The 19635-nt window shown below is 49.5% G+C and overlaps 1 protein-coding gene and 1 long non-coding RNA gene across 3 annotated transcripts in view; one reads left to right on the top strand and one right to left on the bottom strand.

Moving 5' to 3' along the window:
- Positions 1 to 13617, bottom strand: part of TECR (trans-2,3-enoyl-CoA reductase) — a 21639-nt gene extending 8022 nt beyond the window's left edge. The window contains exon 1 of the mRNA XM_006918765.3: positions 13476 to 13617. Coding sequence (XP_006918827.1) covers positions 13476 to 13490 — 15 coding nt within the window. The 5' untranslated portion in view covers positions 13491 to 13617. The remainder of the gene's footprint in view (positions 1 to 13475) is intronic.
- Positions 13618 to 13725: 108 nt separating this feature from the next.
- LOC107196165 lies at positions 13726 to 19613 on the top strand. 2 transcript variants are annotated; one of them, XR_001517527.2, is made up of 4 exons: positions 13726 to 13974; positions 14764 to 14823; positions 17778 to 17876; positions 18988 to 19613. It is a non-coding gene; the product is annotated as an uncharacterized LOC107196165 (long non-coding RNA). The 2 variants fall into 2 exon arrangements; XR_001517526.2 differs by having other exon boundaries at positions 13727 to 13974; positions 18377 to 19613.
- Positions 19614 to 19635: the final 22 nt, after the last annotated feature.

Raw genomic sequence — 19635 nt, 5'->3', positions numbered from 1 at the left:
CAGGAATGGCAAGTTCAAGGACCTTAATGCTGGACGGTGCCTAGCATGTTTGTGGAGCAGAAAGGAGGCCACGTGGCCTGAATAGAGTAAGCAAAGGAGTCAGAGGATATGAAGACAGGGAGGGGACTGGGACAGGTCATGCCAGGCCTTGTGGGTCACAGGGAGGACTCTGGCTTTTACTGGGTGAAGTGAGAGCCATGGAGGGTCTGCAAGGGATGTGACTTGACCCAAGTGTTCACAGGTGCCCCCTGGGAATTGGGAGACCAGGGTAGAGGCGAGGATAGAGGCGAGGATTGGGGTGAGAAGGGAGAATTCTGAACAGACTATGAAGGTAGAGGCAAAAGAATCTGCTGATGATTTGCATGTGGGGGTGAAGAGGAAGGGGAAACCTGATTCTATCTGATCCCCATAAGGGAGAAGCAGTGAGCAGGAGGGCGGTAGGAAGGTCAGGAACCACCTAAGCCCAGGTAGGAAGAGTCAAGTTTGCAACTGCTATTCCACTCCATGTAAGCCACCAGGCAGACACAACACACAGGACCCAGGCACCAGTGCCAGGAGCCCAGGCCACTCTCAAGTCTCAGTTTCCCCCTCTTTACAAACACGGCCAGCCCAGTGCTTTCCAGGCTTCTCCCATCTGTAAACCAGGCTCAGTGGCCTCATGGTGGAGTCCTCATCCAGGGCGTGAGGCGAGGGGCTGGCATAGGCAAGAGTCAGCTTGGATTCCAGGTCACCCTCATCACCTCCCACATTTGCGCCTGGAACTTCCGTGTGTCCTAAGATGGGACCTGCCCAATGGAGACAGGTGAGGACAGACAGCCTGGAACTGCAGCAGCTTCCCAGCCACATCTTCTCATCCCCTCCTTTCATCTTTACGGTGGCTGAGGGAGCAGAAGCCAGGAGATCTGTTTCAGATAAGGAAGCTAAGTTTCAAGGGCTGCAGGACACACCCGGGTCATGCAAACGACCAACCCCACACCCCCATCACACACAGGTCTCTGGGGCTGCACCTCAGCCAGTGTACACTCTACAGTGGTCCCCACGCACAGATGGCACAGAGTAGCACATCCTGCTTCTAGAGGGCTCTCTGGGACCCCACCAGGGACTGCCTGGCAGGAAAGGGCCCTTCAAATGGGCTGCCTTGTGCTGGGAAGCCTGGCACCACCCTGCTAGTGCTTACATGGGGCGTGTGGGGAAGTGTGTACCTTGATGGACGACATCTTCTTCCGAGGCTGGGACACAAGAGGCCTACTATGGGTGCAAACCCTGCTCAGAGCAACCTAGGATTCCAGGCAAAGACACAAAGGACCTGGCAGGCAGGTCCTTCAGCCAGCCAGCCAGGGCATGCACAGCTCCCACTCAGGACACAGGGGCTGCCACACCCAGAAGATGGCAGCCTGGCCCATCTCAGCACCTGGTCAGCTCACCTGCTTCACCAATGCAGAGGCCTGAGTGCACTCACCCGGACTCAGCAGCTCGGCACGCCTGGCTCTCTTTCCTTCGCACTTTCCAGAAATATCAGTCACACTGTTCCTGCCAGCGCAGCTGAGAAGACCTTGGGCTCGCTGCCAGGAAGCCAACACAAGCCACACCTGCTCAGCCAGAAATACCTCCTTCCCCAGTGGCCTTGCCTCATGACCCCGTTTCTCCAAGGTGCCCACGGTAGTTGTGGTGGGAGCAGAATGTCATCACCCAGGCTGGGAAGGGCAGAGGCTGACTACCCACTCCCAGGTCCCCAGCCAGCTCCCACCACCTATGCCCACTGGCCAGATGAAGGGTGCCAGGGTCTGAATGCCAGTATCACTGGGCTGTGGGACCCAGGGTCAGGAGAAGCTGGCAGGGCCCCCATGCAGCCTGGTAGCATCTAGACTCAAAGGACGTTCTTCGGGTGCTCAGGTGCCCCCTGGTTGGTTCCTGCAACCACAGAAGACCCAAGATGAAGGGGACACTGGACCAACACAGCAAGGACTCTGGGTCTCGAGCCTGGCACCCATAACCCATGCACCTCTCTGGGTGCCTGTTCCATTTGAAAGTGCCACCATGAGTAATATGTATCAGATGCTGACCTCGTGCCAAGGACTGTGCTAGGACCTTCACTTGCATAACTCACCTATCTTCACTTGGGCCTGTGACCCCAGAGAGGTGTCTCAGATAACTGGGGCTCAGAAACGAGGGGGGGCCCTCGCCCAACACAAACAGCCAGGAAGTGCCAGAGCCAACACTAACCCAGCCTGCTTGGGCCCACAGCCCCTGCTCCCGCTACAATGAAACAGCCATCCCTCTAAAGAGCAGGACTAAATGCGGACAGAAAAGGGAAGGGAAATCCTGGATCCAATTCTCCTTGCCGACACGCCAACTCCAGCACGCTAGTCTTGGAAGGTCCAGATTCTGCACAATACGCCGCCTCCACAGGGAATGCCCTGCAGGGGGGCCTGAGGGCTGAGCCTCCTCCCGGGCCTCAGCCTCCCTTGGCCCTAGTAGAGTCAGGCCATACTGAGGGCAAAAGACCTGTCACCTCCTGACATCACACAAAGGGGCCCAAGCAGGCCCAGCAGCTGGCCTAACACTTCCTGCACATTTTCCTGTCGCAGGCTAAGGCCATCAATGGGCCCAGAATAGCAGCACCACAGGAGGGCCAACACTGAGCAAGAGACAGTGCTGCAGAGGCCAGAGCCAGACAAACCTTCCCTGCCTAGGCCTTGGGTTCTCCATCTGGATGTTTGTAAGAGGAGCAGTGCAGAAGCCCCACCCAGTGGTCCTGAACCTTGCCTGCCTGTGGGACAACTGAGACAAGGAAATCCGGATCTCTGATGGGGGCCCAGTATCCATAACTTCAAAAGCTCCCAGGTGACAGATAGAGGCGGACCTTCAACCTGGGCTGCCTTCCTCAAACAGACCCCTGCCCTTTGGAAAAAGCCGAAAACCTTTACCACAACTAATGCAGCTCTCCCGGAGCCTCCCAGTGGGGCCTTAGCCAAACCCAAGACCCAGCCTCCACCTCCACCGCCTCCTGCTGACCCTCTTAGATTGTCAGTTACCCCACTTTACGGAGGAGGAGGCCGAGGCTCAGAAGTTACCAGCCCAATGGTACACAAGCTACAAGCTCCAGAGGCAGGATCTCATCTGATTTTGGTCCTTAGGAACTGAATGCTCTTTCCCCAAGGCTGTCCCAGGCCCCAGACCCCCAAGAGATGGCCCACATCTATACCCCTGCATCCCCTAGCCAGATCAAGGTTAGTGACATGTGGTCTCCCTCTATATCTCTGGGCAGGAAGGAGCTATTGGATCAGAAAGCTGGAAGAGGCCAAAGACACTGACCCCTGTGGACACAGGCTGACCAGAGCTGCAGGAGGAGCTCATCCAGGCCGATGCCCCCACCAGAGCCCGGCACTCCCAGCGCGAGTGCAGCAGGCAGGTTAGTCCACCCCCAGGAGCTCAGCTTGTGTAACAGCCAGTCTGAGATCCACAGGGCCAGCCTTATACACACCTCCCGCACACTCACAACATGCCAGACACAGAGGCACATCCTCCACGTGAATTATCTCCTTTACTAGTAATACCCCTTTGCAGATGAGGAAACAGTCTGGTCCATTCACTGCACATACAGACTGAACATCTACTACATGCCAGGCACTATTAAGGGCTCTAGGGATTTAGCCGTGGAAGGAGACAGAAATCCCTGTCTGCATGGAGCTGACATTTTAGTCAAGGAACAGAGACAAATAAATAGTTCAACATATTAGAAGATGACATGTGCCCTAGGAAAAGGGGACAGGGAGTGGCAGGTGAAGTGGGGCGGGGGGGTGCAGTTTTATATGAAGTGGTCAAGAAAGGCCTCCCTGAGGAGACATTGAGCCAAGCTCGAAGGCAGTAAACAGCAGTTCAGAAACCTGGGGAGAACATCCAGGCAGAGGAGTGGCCTGTGCAAAAAAGCCCAGGGGTGCAGCAAGCTTGGGGTGCTCAAGCAACAGGGCAGAGGCCTGTGTGGCTAGAGGGAGGGGGCAAAGAAGGAGTTGGAGGTGAAGGCAGGGTGGTGGGAGTCGTGCAGGATTTCATAGACAGGGTGAGGGCTTTGTCTTCTACTTCAAATAAGGTGAGAGCCACAAAGAGTTCTGGGCAGAGCAGAAACATGACCTGACTTGAGTCCTTAAAGGGCCCCTCTGGACAGTAGGGGAATAGGGTGGAAGCAAGAATCCCAATATGAGGCTATGGGAATAACTCTAGCACGATAAAGGATGGCTTAGAACAAGGGGTCAGCAAACTATGGCTCACAGGCCAATTCTGGTCCGCTGACTGCCTGTTTGTATACAACCTAAGAATGGCTTTCACACTTTTAAATGGTTGAAAAATCAAAAGAAGCCTATTTCATGACATGTGGAAATTATATGAAATTCAAATGTCAGTCTCCACAAAGTTGTATTAGAACATGGCCACGTGCATTGGTTGACATATCACCCAGAGTTGCTTTTGTTAAAACAGCTACTTCATTAGGAACCTCTCCACTGTTTACGTGAAAGGAAAGACTTGTGACCCAGTTCCAGGGACTGATATCAGGACCCAGTCTCCAGGGACTGGCGTCACTCACTTTCTCACCCCATGCAGGTCCCCAGGAGCCAAGTTGCATGGAAGGCATTACCCATTCAAGGTGGGAGATCCAGGCCCCATCTCCCCATCTAGCCTCACCCCATGGGCTCCCCATCTCCTGGGCCTTTCCCTGGCCCAGAGGAATTCCAAGCCCATCAGACCTTCTAGAACGTACGAGCGGCACAGTCACCCCATTCCCTGTGCTCCTCAGGGGCCGCAGGCCCAGGCCGGGGAAACAGCACAGCCCCAGAAGCCATGGCCCGCACCCTAAGCAAGGATGTGCTTGCTGCACAGAGATATGTGAAGGGCATAACCACGTACAGAGGGCATCTGGAACCTCCAGATGAGGTTTTTTTTCTGCTGACTGAGAAGTTCGGTTCTTCATTTGTTCGGCAAACACTTGCTGAGCCTATCCATGTGCCAGCCCGTGCTAGGTGCTAGGCTTGGGGATGAACAGAAAGACCTGTGTGTGCAGGGTGCTGGGATACAGTGGAAAGCACAGCCGAGGGAGGCCATGCCCATGGGCCTGCTCACGCTCAAGGGGAACACAGGCAAAGCATTTATCACGTAACGTGATCAGCATGTACCAGGCGCCATGAAGAAAAGAAAGCAGGGCAGGGGGCCAGAGTGCCACAGGTGGTGGTCAAGGAAGGCCCTTCTAAGGAAATACGATTTGAGCAAAAGCAAGAGGCTCCCGGGGGGAACTGCAAAGGCCCTGAGGCAGCACAGAGCTTGGCAGGGCTTGGGAAGCCAGAGCAGAGTGAGCTCTAGGGCAAGCAGCTGAGCAAGAGGCTGAAAAGGATGTTAAGAGAAGCAAGTAGGGAAGACACCAGAGTGCCACAACCTGGTCAGGTTTTGAGAAGGATCCGTCTTGCTGCTAGGGGGCAAGCGCAGAAGCAGAGACAGCAGTGAAAGTCTCGAAAACAACCCAGGCCAGAGACTCTGGTGGCTTGGACTGGGGCATAGACATGGCAACTGGTGAAAAAGACACCCTAGTTCCAGGATCCTGAGTTGTCACTGATTCAAAACTAGATGCTGACTTTTAAGGGAAAAAAACTTCCTATGTCAGCATAAGATAGACAGACAGACAGACAGACACACACACACACACGTCAATCATAAGATATATCCCAACTTAAAGAACATAAAAATACCGCAAGGAAAAATGTGCATCTTGAGATGAAGACAGGAAGGCAGTAACAAGTGTAAGACGATTCGGCAGAAGGGTACAGGTTTTCTGAAATGTTTATCAGGCCTAGCCGAGTCTACAAGAGAAAGGTAAACTGAGAGAAGATTCCGGCCCTAGCTCTTGAGAGAGGGATCCAAGAAGACACCCACAGCTGTCTTCCCACCTGCAGTGGTACCTGTGAGCCCCATAGGTTTCCACCCACTCTGCTCTGCCCCTCTGGTTGAGAGTGAAATGAAGCAAGAGGAAAGGGTTCCAGGAGTCTTGACATGGACGGCCTTCCCCACACTTCCTCCGTGAATGATGCATGTTCCCAGGCCCAACTGGAAAGACAGGACATGGCTTCATGTCACTAGAAATGCTCCTGTCCACTGAGGCCCCAGGTGAGCCAGAATATGGCAGAAGGTACAGCTCCTGGGCCCGTGGAGGAGCCTGGCAGGGAATATTCTTGGGGCCTGATGATCATGGCTTAGCACTTCCCACAGGATCCCCATCCTATCCTTACTGGACGACTCAGAATTCAGATCACTTTGGGTCAAAAAAGGGGGGGAAAATAGCCAACTCCAAAATAACTTAAGATGGGCGGTGACCAGCTTCATAACAGAAGGGAGCCCAGGCTAACAGAGTGAAGCTACATGTGCTCCAAGCCAGAAATGCCGGTCCATGAAGCAGCCTTGCACCCCGTGTGCAAGGGTCCCTTCCCTTGAGTTGCAGTGCCTTTTAGGGGGGTATCAAGAATATGGTTAACCATTTGAGCCCACCTGGCATCTTGCTCTGTAGGTCAGTGTCTCTAGCAAACGTTCATAATCACTCACTTTATGTCTCCTGGGCCCACTAGGGACCAGGGATAAAGGGGAGAATGAGGGGCTCGCACAAATGAACACGCTACCCGCTATCCAAAGGTGCTAAGTCTGTACAGAGAACTAAAACAGGAGAGGTGACAGGGTGATGAATGTGGCCTGGCTGGGTCAGGGGGAGCCTCTCAGAGGAGGTGACACTTGAGCTGAGACCTGAATGACAGGATTCCCAGACAGGAGGAGCGGAACTGCTTCTCCTGAAACCATCCCGGCACTGGGGTTCCCCAGCCCAACCCCAGCCCTGTCCTCTGTGGGTCCCCCACCGCCAACCTGGAGATTTTGTTAGATTTGATTCTTGGGAACAAACAGTATTCAGTAATATACTGTTTCAGACCATACATCTCCCTAAGAACTCTGATATTACCCCCATTCCGCCCCTGCTGAGTCAGACTCCTGGGGTGCTGGGAGAGAGCTTCTCCCCACAAGAAGACTGGAGACTCCGGCTGTAACCCCTCAAGCTTCAACCTGCTTCCTGATGCTCCATGCAAGTGCTAAACCGCCCTCCCCCAAACCTGGCCAACCTACACCCACTAAGGACAGGCACTGCTTCCACAGGCCGCACCACACAACTGGCCTGACCCTGGCCAGTGCTCCTTGGTCCCTTTAAACAAGGAGAAAAAAAAAAAGAATTCAGAAGGGCCAGGGGAACAGCACAACTCTGCAGTCTTCCTGGCTGACTGAATGGTCCAGGGACTCTGCTTACATAAGAGCCTGGTTCGAGCAGGGACAGGGCTGTGCTAGCCTGCCAGTCACTGCAAGCTACTAAAAAGGCCCTTTATCCCTCAGAGGATGGGTAAGCATCATGGTCCATCTCTAACCAACCATGGGACTCGGGGGCAGGTGAGCCCCAAACCCCACCCACAACGCACTTGTCAATGAGAAACTACCCTGAACTTTTACATAACAAACACATAACACAAGTTCCCCAACCCCCCAGACTTAAAAATAAACCACCCTCTGGAAGTTAACCTTTTAGGTAAAATCAACAAGCAAAAGGGACTCTCATCATTCTTGAGATAAAGTCCACCGGCAGTTGGGTGGCTACAAAGCCCTGCCTGACCAACTTAATCTCCTGATGGGGGACACCCAAGAAGTCTGGCCTCCAGACCTCTGCAACAGTTGTTCCCCTCCCTCTTCCCGAAGGGCGCCCCGCTCCAGGCCTCACTTAGATGATAGACCTTGATGGCAGAGCTGTGGTTCATTTATCCCAGTATTCCCAGTATTCCCAGCATTCCCAGCTTGTAAAGAGAAAAAAAGAATACGTTGGAACAAATGAACTAATGAAGAAGGGATGGATTGGAAAACAGATACACGGAGCCCCATGATAGGAGAATGCCTGGACCAATAGAACCTGCAGGCTACCAGTGGGGGGAAGGGTGGGCCCAGGTGCTGACTTGACAGTTCCCACTACAGGGGTGACTTCAATGTGTGTGACATTAAAACTGATCACTGGTGTCTGGGCTTCTTCCTCCATCTTCTGGGAATATTATTAGCACGAAGCCATCTCCAGAAACCTGATCAGCCTAGTTCACTGACAATTTTTGAGGCATTCAAGAGGCCACATGCAGAGAGCACTTCAGGTGGCCTCACTGAGGCAGCTCAGTGATTTGCCCTTATTCATCTGATGCTTTGTAACTTGACCGCAGGCCAGGAAACGTGTGAGGCACTTCATACTTCCCAGTGACCCTCCGAGACAGGTGTCCTCATCCTGGCTTCATGGGTGAGAAAACTGAAGCTTAAGCAAGTGAAGTAACTGTCCCACGGGCAGACCTAGCGGTCTCCACAGGCCCCATCCTTCAGGACCACAGGCTTCATTCCTGCCTCAGTGCATGACACCGGGGCGCATCCACAGCAAAGGCCATTTTGGGTCTGGTAGAATTGGGCTCTGCCATTCACTGTGTGACCACAGGCGTGTCACTTTGCTTTTCTGTGCCCCAGTTTCGCCACTTGTCAAACAGGGATAAGAACAGTACCTACTTCATAAATTTGTTGTGAGGGTTAATGAGTTACTAGATAAAAAATACTTAGAGTGAGCACTACATTGGTAGTGGCTTTGTTATTATTATTGCGATGCTATGGCTATCCCCCATATTCGAACATTCTCAGCTGCCACTGTCAATGACAGCAAGAAGTGTTAATATCTAGCCTGAACTTAACCAACCAGCTCTGACCTTTCTCACCCGGCCAAACCTGTCAGTCAAAGTACAGGGATTCCTAACCAAACAACCTTGTCACCAGAGGTACGAGCATATTCCCCACTCAGGGCTGTCAATCCTCTATCTTCTCTCTTCTCAGGAACCAGTCATTCCAGAGGCTCTGCTGGGCTCAGGAGCACCTGCAGTTCCAGCCAGTGTGGCTCAGTTGCTCCAGCCAGAGTGCACCCTCACCCATCACACAGCTCCTCCACATCAGCCCCCGACCCCCGCTCTACCTCAGCCCCATCCAGCAGCAAGTAGGTCAGCAGAGCTTGCTAAATGTTAGCTACGGTACGCATCTGCTCACCTAACGCTCACTAGAGTAATAACCCCTTGAAGTCATAACCCCATGAGGTAGGGACCATTATGTCCCTCTCATCCTCCCACCAAGGATGCTGTGTCCTCAGAAACATGCAGGCCACCAGCTGCCTGGGGCAGCATCATCAGGGGGGATCCATGGCAGGCACAGAAGGCAGAGACAGGCAAAATCCTTCCTGGCTCTGTGACTTTGAGCAATTTAATTCTCTGAGCCTCAGTTTCCTCACCTGTAAAGTAGAAGTAATACTCGTGCCCACCTGATCAGGTGCTCCTAAGACTCCATGTCCACTGGCAGCAGCCACCAGCAGCATCATCACACTATTGTGGCTCTGGCTCTTGTATCGACGAGAAATCAGAAAGACCTGGGTCTAGGTCCCATCTCCACCATGATATAACTGACCTTGGGCAAGTTCTTAATCCATAAAGTGGGAGACAAAGAGTACCCACCTCTCAGGGTTTTTGAAAGGACACCATAAATGTGAAGAGCGCCTGCTTTTCTCATTATCCGGCCACAAAAACATAGCTCAGGAAGAGGGGATCACAACCAGAGTCCATCCTGCCTACAAATGCAAAATCAACCCCAAAAGCATTTTCTGAACGCCTGTTCAATACAGCGTGCAGAAGAGTGTGACAGTGAAGAGATCAAGCACTCCCCATCTCAGAACATACCACCTTCCTGCAAACAGGCACCAAATTTAACCTGCAAGGGTCAAAGAGACTCACATGCTAAAACAGGGCTCAACGGCCAGAAACCCCCTAGTTATCCCTCATCTTCTATTTCAAAGGACACAAGAACTCAGGGAAAAAAATTACAGGAAACAACAGACATCTAGAATCCCACCTCCCAGGTTTAACAGATATTTCATTATATTCTAGTTATGGAAGATTCTTTTAAAAAAAATAAATAAATAGACACATATAAAGCCTTCCACACATCTCTATTTCCCCCCTCCGCTCCCCATGCAACGATTCCTCTAACATTTCTCACCTCTTGTTACAAGTTATCCTTTTATTAGGTATATATCCATAAACAGTACATTTAAGTCTCATTTGGTACATTTTTTAAATTTACACTCTTTTGCAACTTGTTTGTTCCCACTCAACAGGATGTTTGTAAATTTATTAAAAGACTGAGTAAATCAAACTCCATTTCTTTTCATATAATGGAATTGGGCACAACAGTTAAAATTAATGAACCAGAGCTTCTTTTATGCATACCCCTTGACATGTTTCCAGAAACTTCATAATGTTCTTTAAGATTAGCCTTTACTGTCACAACTACATGGGCTTCATTCCAAGGAGCAGGCACAGACAAGCTCAGAGAGGTTTAGTAAGTTGCCCTAGGTTACACAATTATTTGGTGAGTGGCAGAGCCAGGGCTCAGCCCAGGCCTATCCAGAGCCCATATCCCTATGACACCATTAATTTTCACCTTCTTACTCAGTTTTCTGGCTCTAAATAATTGTCCCATGACCAGAACTCTAGTTCCAGAACTTTCACGTACTTATTCCTGTGAAGACAGCTGAAGCAATAACTTGCCTGAGGCAAGGCACTATCTTGACCTAAGATTATAAGCAAACTGGGCACCAACAGAGCTACCCTTTGGGCAGGGGTAGGGGGGGCAGGGGGCAGTGGAAGATCCTAAATGAGGACAGTAGGTATCCCCAGATGATTACGCTTTCTCCCCTCAAGGTACCCAGCTGTGGAGGGGAATGAGTAGTGACTTGGGCTCTGGGTGACTGAAAGGGACTAATTCTCATGGGAATTAACAGGCTCATTTACATGATGCAATAGCTGTTTTTTCAGTTGCTACTGGCATCATTACTTCGATCTCTTATCTGCAACGGCAAAAACAATTTTTAAAAAAATCCAATAACCTGAGATAAGCAGTTCCCTCATCCATCTTGTTCTGACCCCAAGACAATTCCCAAGGCTTGCTCTGGACTTGTAAGAGCCAGCTTCAGCCAGGGCCCAAGGGTGACCTGTCTCAATTAGGCCACTGAAGGGATACATTTTTCATCTCAGATCACAAAGGGGAGATTGATTGGCAGTGACAGCAGACTGTCATCAAAACAATAACAAATCTCCCCTCAAACTGGAATCCTAACTGCCATAATATCAGATATCAGTCCTGGTTAACTTGCTATGTGACACTGCTGTGAGTCCGGCACCTTTCTGTGCAATACTTAAATCACCTGTAAACTGCACTTCCTCAGGAGAAACCTCTGGAGGCCACAAAGGTCTTTTGAAGGAGGTTAACCTCTCAGTGGACAAGGAGTCACTTGGAAGGAGGGACATAGTCCCAAATAGAAATAAATTTTTTGATGTGGATAGGAGCTGAAAGCTTTTTTCAGCCTTTATTAAAAATGAGTGAAAGCATGCTTGCTATTTTCATAGATCTGGCAGCAAACACCTGGAGTAAAACTAATCTTACTTTCGGTGCAAACTGGGCTGGGAAACGACTGCTCCTCCCACACAGAAACTCTGTGGCTATCATCACGGTGCGTACTTGGCAAATGTTAGCAGAGAATGATAACAGGAGAACATAGCAAAATAACTATTTTTTTTTTTACTCCAAAGTCACTTTGAACATCGGGTTTGAAGTTCCTCCTTCCTTCTGCTAAGGAAAAAGTTTAAGGTAAACCATGTCCTCCAGTTCAACCATGAGTCTCAGGCTGTGGCCACCCCAAGGTCCTCAAAGGCCTACTTTACCTGACTGCTAACTAGCAAAAATTAAAATTAACTCCATTTTCAAAATGCCACATGAATCTTTCAATCTGCATCTTTTAAAATGAATGTGGCTTTTTCTCCGGGGTTACAGAGAGTTTGAAAAGTTAAATTATGTTAGAACTTTATTCTATAATCTTAAAGTTGAATGGGTATCATGTCGAAAATGATCGAGAACTTATGGGTTAAAGGTTTCAAAAGATTCTGAGTAAACTACCAAAAATAATAATAATAAAGGAGGCAGGTAGAGGTAGCGGTATTCAATTTGTGAATAAAAACAATTAATCCCTCCTTCCATTTATATGAAGTACTTAGTTTAGTCAAATTCATAGAAACAGAAAATAGATTAACAGTTGCCAGGGGCTGGGAAGAAGAGGGAATAGGAGGTTAGTGCTTTATGGGTACAGAGTTTCAGTTTTGCAAGATCAAAAGAAAAGAGCTCTGAATGTGGATGGTGGTGATGGTTGCACAACAGTGAGAATGTACTTAAAGCCAACGAACTGTACATTTGATAATGGTTAAGATGGTAAATTTTATGTTAAATGTATTTTACCACAAGTTTTTAAATGGGGCGGGGCGGGGGGAGACAAGAATTCTCTAGACCTGCTAATTTTCATGTGGGGACCAGCATGGTATAGTGGTTAGCAACTCAACTCTGGAGTCTTGAGTTTCTTTCTGTTTTCCATTTACTAACTGGGAACCTTTGGGCAAATCACTTAACATCTCTGAGACTGTTTCTTCTTCTACAAAAACCACAATAACAATAGTTAATAATAGTCTACATCAAAGGCTGTGAGGATAAGAGAATGAGGCAACAGAATCTCATTAGCACAAGAGTACTTGCTAAAACATTCTTTAAATTTTTAATAAGTTTATTATTTAATGATAGTTACTTAAAAGTCAGATCACTTAATGTTAATAAATGATAACAAAATTATTATCAGCTAGGTCGATAAGTGCATCGGAAGGCTTTATTTTACGGGAAAGAGGCCCAGGTTAGGAATCAGAAGATAGGCTTCAAGAGTGGCTGTCAGCCTGAGATTTCTCCTCAGTGACAGAAAGCGGTTGACAGAGATGACCTCTTAGATTACCAGAAAGCCAGATCAGCTTTAGTGCTTGCCGGAAGCCAGCCTTGGCAGCATCTCCCACATCTCCTAAGCTTCTTGGGGACGTCCCGGGCAAGGGAAGGGGTCCAAAGGTCGTGCCAGAGAGGGCTGATTGCAAAGCCCCTTCTTAATCCTCAGGCGGCAGCATGGTGCAAGACTTGTGCAAGACATGCTCGCATCCGGAGCAAGGGTCCCACACCCTCCCTCCTCCCCCGCCAAAGTCTGCAACTCTGCCCGCTAGGTGAGCTACAAGAAATGTGCAAGCTTCCCAGGTACTGTACAGACCCCAGAAAAAGAAAACCCCATTACAGCCTTGGTTGCGGAATTATAAATACCTCCCCCGCACATGCGCACTGCAATTTACGAATGGCCCCAGGGCACAACCGCGCCCACTGCGCCTGCGCCGTCCGGCTCCCCCTACGGACACAGGACAAGAAAAAGGGATCCCCTGGTTCCACAAAGAAAAAGTTTGGAGCAAAGAAGTTGCTCGTTCCTCGTTTCTTACCTCGTGGTGTTTCATGACTCCTATACACAGCTGCTGCTGCTCCTGCTGCCGCTGCTGCCTAACCGCACGCAACGCAGCACAGGTCCCTCACGCGCTCGCAACCGCCGCGCGAGACTACAGCGGCTCTGCGTACGCCCCTCCCCTCCCTGCCGCGCGTGCCTCTCAGCCAGTCAGCGCGCAGGGCGCCCATCTTCGCCACCGCCCCGCGGAACTGATCTGAGCGAGGACTAGCCGCTCTCGCCACAGGACTGTCCAATCAGCTTGCGGGACCCATTGCGAGGAGAAGCGCGTACAAGACAGGGGCGAGGAAGAAGAGGCTTGATTACCCACCAATCAAAAGGGGCCTCGGCGCCGCACGCCCCTTTCCCCGCCCCTTGGTAGCGTTGTTGTGGAAACCGAGGGAAGCAACGGTTACAACAAGGCGGGGCAGGAGCAAGAAGTTGAGTGACAGGAAAGGCAACATCCACATGGCCCGAGGCGCAGAAAGGTGAATTCTGAGGTGGGTGGCCCTTGGGGTACTGGGGAGCAACGGGAGAGGGCTAGAGGCTGGGGGCGTGCGCTGGGGCACCTGGATGGGTGGGCGGGTGTGTGGGCTGGATTCCAACGAGGAAGTCCTATATGTCATGAATAGAAAGGAAGAAAAAGGGAAATGGATGGCCAAAAGCACCCTGGGACTCTCCAACCTGCAACCTGAAGGTGTCTTCACAGCTCTTTTCAATGCAAGCCTCTGCCCCACTTTGCTCTGCCCTATAGGCAAGGGGCCCACATTTGTCTCCACCTGCGCTGTTCAGTATGGACACCACTGGCCACATGTGCACATGTGGTCAATGAGCCCTTGAAATGTGGCTGGTCCAATTTGAGATGTGCTGTATAAATGAAAAGCACACACCAATTTCGGAGACTATGAAAAGGAGGATGTTAAAAAAAATCTCATTAATAATCTTTTATGTTGATTCCACATTGAAATGAAAATATTTTGGATATATTGGATTAAAATATATTACTAAAATTAAGTTCCCATGTTTCTTTTTACTTGTTTAATGTGACTATGGAACATCGAAAATCAGACATGGCTGACATTGGTGGCTGGCAGTTGTGTCTCTCACACTAGCTCTACTGGACAGTGCTGGTCTGGGATCATACCATCATTTGTCATGAATGGACTGGGGAGGTTGGATGCCAACACACACGCACCCACGGACTACACACTCAAGATTTCAGGACAGGCTTAAGGAACGGGCAGCACCTAGAACACTCCCTCATCTTCTTTTCTTTCTCCCTATTCCAGATCTGCCTCTGAGCCATCATCAACCGTTGCACCCTCCAGAACCCAGAGATCCAACATCAGGTACATGGTGGGAAGTCTTCAAAGGTAGATCTCTGAGTCATAAGGGAGTAGGACAGGAAGAGGGTGAGTCAGTGCTGAGTCTTTAATCAGTTCTAGAAACTTCTGAAGCTACAGCTTTTGAGGACTTCCAGATAACACACAGGAACGCTGTGTTTTTCACCAGGCCTAACTGGACAACACGGATGAAAACACAAAGTTGTTTTATAACTGCACTTTCAAGAGCACTGATCTTTTCCTGTTGGCAGTTGTGAGGCTCACAGTATCTTGAATCCCTTTGTGTCCTAACTGGCCTCACTCCTGCCCTCGTTGAGGGGGACAGGGGAGTACTCACTCCAAGGCCACAAGTTAAAATCCTGCCAAGTTGAATTACTTGAGGTGCCTAATTGTGAGGTGATGAGGGGGGACATGGTTGAACCCCTAAAATCTAGCTACATTTTGCTACTTTGCCAGTTCTAGTGATTCCCGGCGTCTCCGATGTGGTCTGAGTAGGCCTGTCTTCCATATCTCTGGGTCCAGCTAGGTAAGGCGTGTGGTGTCATGGCCAAATAGATGACATTTTTGAAGAGATTTCACATACATTCCTACAGTCTTGGAACATTCTGGAATCTCCCTTTTGAGGCTGCTTTCTTGAGCCCTGCACTCACTCAACGGGCACCAAATCATTTTGTGAACCTACTATGCCGTGTGTCAACTGAGGCATATGAATAACTTCCACCCCCCACTCACCCACAAGCAGCTCATTGAAAGGCAGGATCTAGCCTCCAGAGAATTCCTCTTTGTTTTTGATGAGTATTGCAGGAGTGAGGACCCCTTGTTGGCTTCATCTGGCTTCCAGTAACCAGGCTGTCAGCAGAAATCAAATCCACCTCGGAATGAAGACTGGCCACTTTGTTCAGCCATTCATGACACTGGACTGTGGCTCTGGCTGTGCCTGTCATTAAAGACAGCTAAATAGTGCTTGTGTCCTCACCATCCCCAGCACAGTGGCCAATTCATAACAGTGACGAGTAGACACATTTGATGTTTGCTGAGCTGACTGTAACAAGCCCTTGAAAGCAGTTTTCAAAGGGGGAGTTCCAGAAAGGTCTTGCATTTGGCAATGCTGAAAGATAAGCAGGGCCTCCTAGGGTGTTAGATTTGGGGGATCCCACAGTCTTTTGGACGTCGGAGATCTGGTGTGTTAGGGTGTGTCCAGTTCACAAGCTCCTTTTGTATTTCCCATGCATGGGTAAGGTAGGATCTTGATTTTACCAGAACCTGGTGGGGCTGGTTTTGGGTTCCATGATCAAGCAGTTTCAGAGAGTGTGAGGGAAGGCGAAGTCAAGAACAGACAAGCTGGAGCTGGTTAGTAACTTTTTGGTTAGCTGTGGCAGGAGCTCCAGAAAGAGATTTCCCAAGCTCTGCCCTTTATAAAAAAATTTTGTTGTTTATTTTTTTTTTTATCGAGTTATAATCTATATACAGTAAAATTCACCTTTTTCAGTGTATAGTTCTGAATACAGACAGTGGTATAACCACCACCTATATCAAATATAGGACACTCCCATTAGCCCAAATATTTCCCCTGTATCCCTTTAATAGCACATCCCAGCCCCTGGCAAATACTGACCTGCTTTCTGCCCCAATACTTTTGCCTTTTCCAGAAGGTCCTATAAAATGGCATCACACAGTAAATAGCCTTTTGAGTCTGGCTTCTTTCACTAACAATGTATTTGAGGTTCATCTGCATTGATTCCTGTTATCAGTAGCTTGTTCCTTTTTTATGGCTGAATAGTATTCCTTTGCATGGCTGGGTCCCAATTTCTTTATCTATTCACCCATTGAAGGACATTTAGGTTTTAATGGCTGTCAGTAATTACGAATAAAACCTTGATAAACATTGGCTCATAGGTTTTATGTGAACATAGGTTTTTATTTCCTATGTGTATTCTACAGTGGGTAGAATTGCTGGCTTATTTGGCTGTCGTGATTTAGAAGGTCTTTTTAATGAAGAGTTGAAAAGAATGGTGTTGCATTTTTTTAAATAAAGGCTTCATCATCATCTGATTCACATCGTACACATGCTGAGTACTTACCAGAAGCACTCAGTGTGCTAAACACTCTAGACTTCAACATTTAACTACCTGGGTGACCTCAGGCAAGTCACATGACCTCTTGGAGCTTCAGTTTCCCCACCTGTAAAATGGAGGTAGCAGTAGGCCAACTTCCTCAGAGTACTGTGAGGATTAAATGACTTAATACACACTGAGCACTTGGAAACGACTTGGCACATAGTAGTGCTATGTCTATGTTAACTGTTATCATAATGTTAATTTCCTGACCCCTCTCAATTTTATCCCCATAGCAACCCTGGGAGGTAAGAGCTACTCTTATCCTCATTTTATGGAGAACACACCTAATGCTCCAAGAGATCCAGCAAGTTGTGCAAGGTCACTCAGGCAGTAAATAAGTATAAATAGTGGGTCTGGGATTTCAACTGAGGCTGACTGATTCCAGACTCACCTACTTAGTTCCTACACCAATCAGGGGTTTACCAAAGAAACAGAACCAGTATGCTATATGTGTTTGTGAGCATATGTGTGTGTATGAAGAGACTGATTTCAAGGCATTGGCTTATGCAATTATTGGGGCTGGTGAGGCAAGTCTGGTATCTGTAGGGCAGACCAACAGGCTGCAAACTCTTGGCCAGGAGCTGATGCTTATTCCTCAGAGAAACCTCAGTATTTGCTTTTAAGGCTTTTCAGTGTTTGCTTTTAAAGTCTTGCAACTGATTGGATGAGGCCCACCCACATTATCCAGTCATCCCCTGTACTTAAACTCGACTGGAGATATTAACTACATCTACAAAATACTTTTACAGCAACACTTTGATTAGTGTTTAATTGAACAACTGGATATTATAGCACAACCACGCTGATGGGTAAAACTAACCAACACATCTTCTCTATGTTGAGAGCTGAAGCTCCGCCAAGGTTTCTAGAAGCGGAATCCACTTTTCTAGTAACATTCTGAAGTGCCTCATGAATCTCCAGGTCAAAGAATCCTAAAGAGAGGTATTGGAGTTTTTTGTGGGGGTTTTTTTGGGGTGGGCGGGGGGGAAGGGGTTGGTTAAACAGTGAAAACTTCCTGAACATGAGCCAGGCTTATTTGAGGAAAGGGGAGGCCCTAAAGTTGCCCCCAAACACAAGGACACTCAGAGCCATATGAAGATCTTTAGAGGCCGTCATATTTATAACTCTAAATTAAATTTATCCTGTAATATAAATACTAGCATATAAGGTGAGGAACTACACCAACTCTGGGTTTTCCCCATGATGAAGATCCTCGCACTATTTATTAAACTTCTTAAAAATTAGACTCCCACTAATATTGGTTCAAGATCCTTGCTATGCCGTGCCTGTGGACATTCAGCTCAGACCCATTCTCCTAGGTTGGCCAGTGTGTGTCCTAGCCCAAAGTCCTTACTGACAGTTACCCCAGGGTCAGTGAGTGGCCACAGAGAGTCAGAATCCCCCTGCTGGACTACAGGGTAGGCCATGGTCATCTTTCTCAGGAGTCCCAGCCTGCACAAGGGCAGCAGTCACTTTTTGCATGATGCTGCCAGGAAGTGAGTAGTTCAGCAGCCCTCGCACTCAGCAAGAGGATTGGTCACCCCTCTGACAGAACTTCCTCTGTGCCAGGCCTGTTTCAGGCACTTTACTTATGTCAAGTTTAAAGCCACATAAGGTGGGTACAACCACTACTCCCATTGTACAGATAAGGAAGCTGAGGCCCAAAATGGCTCAGTAACCAGCCCAAGGTCATGCTACCAGGAAATGCTGGAACCAGGAATAAAACCCAGCTGTCTGGTTCTACCCTGACCTCCCAAGCAGCACTTCCAGTAACCTCCCCACTCAGCAACCAACACTGCCTACCCCCTCATCCCTATACCCTTCCCAAGCGGTACCTCTTTCTGAGCCTCCTTTCCCCATCAGCCCTCCTAACCACATGCACCCCAGACTCAGAGCCAAAAGGGATCATGTCGCCCACAGAAGAAGAAACAGAGGCCCTAGAGGTGTAGGACACACACATGTCCCCCCAAATTATAAAGGTAATGGAAAAAAAGAAGGTGCATGCAAAACAGCCAGAAATATTTATGAAGCATCCACTGCGACTGGGTGCCAGACTCTATTCCAGATCCTGGATACCCAGCACTGACAAGACCCAGTCCCTGCCCTGGTGGGGATCACAGGCTGGGAGGCAGGTGACATTTAGCGTGAAAACCAAGGAACAAGATAATTTCAGTGGCATGTGTTCTTGAGACACCGGTAAAGTGAAAGGCCTGAGGAGCGGGACTGGGAAGACCTCTCCAGGTGGTGAGCTTTGGTCCAGGGTCCTCACCTTTCTTTACAGGGACCCGTCTGGTGAGGACGGTGACTTGGGGCTCCCAAAGGCATCTTCTCTACTGAGAGAAGAGGGCGAGTGGGTAGTTTTGTTCCCAGAAGGGGTATCTAGGGCGGGAAGAGGTTAACCAACTTGCCCAGAGTAGCCTGGCAGGACCCGACCCTGTGAAATACAGGGGAGCAGGTTTATCTTCTCCAGGGGACGGAGTGGGACTGTTCTCCCCTGACCAGCCCCTTTCCGGAGCATCGCGTCGTAACCTGTTGACCCAAGCAGGGGGCGGGACGCGCGGCAGGCCGGATCATCCGGGGCATCCGGAGCAGTGAAACAAGGTCACGATTGGCTGTCCGCGGAGGGTGGGCGGGGCCTCCGTCGCTCAGTGCGCGCGCTGCAGAGAAGCGTTGCCGAGAGCCGGGCGGGAAGAGGCGTGGC

This window comes from Pteropus alecto, unplaced genomic scaffold, assembly GCF_000325575.1.
Source record: "Pteropus alecto unplaced genomic scaffold, ASM32557v1 scaffold388, whole genome shotgun sequence".
Lineage (NCBI taxonomy): Eukaryota > Metazoa > Chordata > Mammalia > Chiroptera > Pteropodidae > Pteropus > Pteropus alecto.
This window is presented reverse-complemented; position numbering and strand designations above follow the sequence as displayed.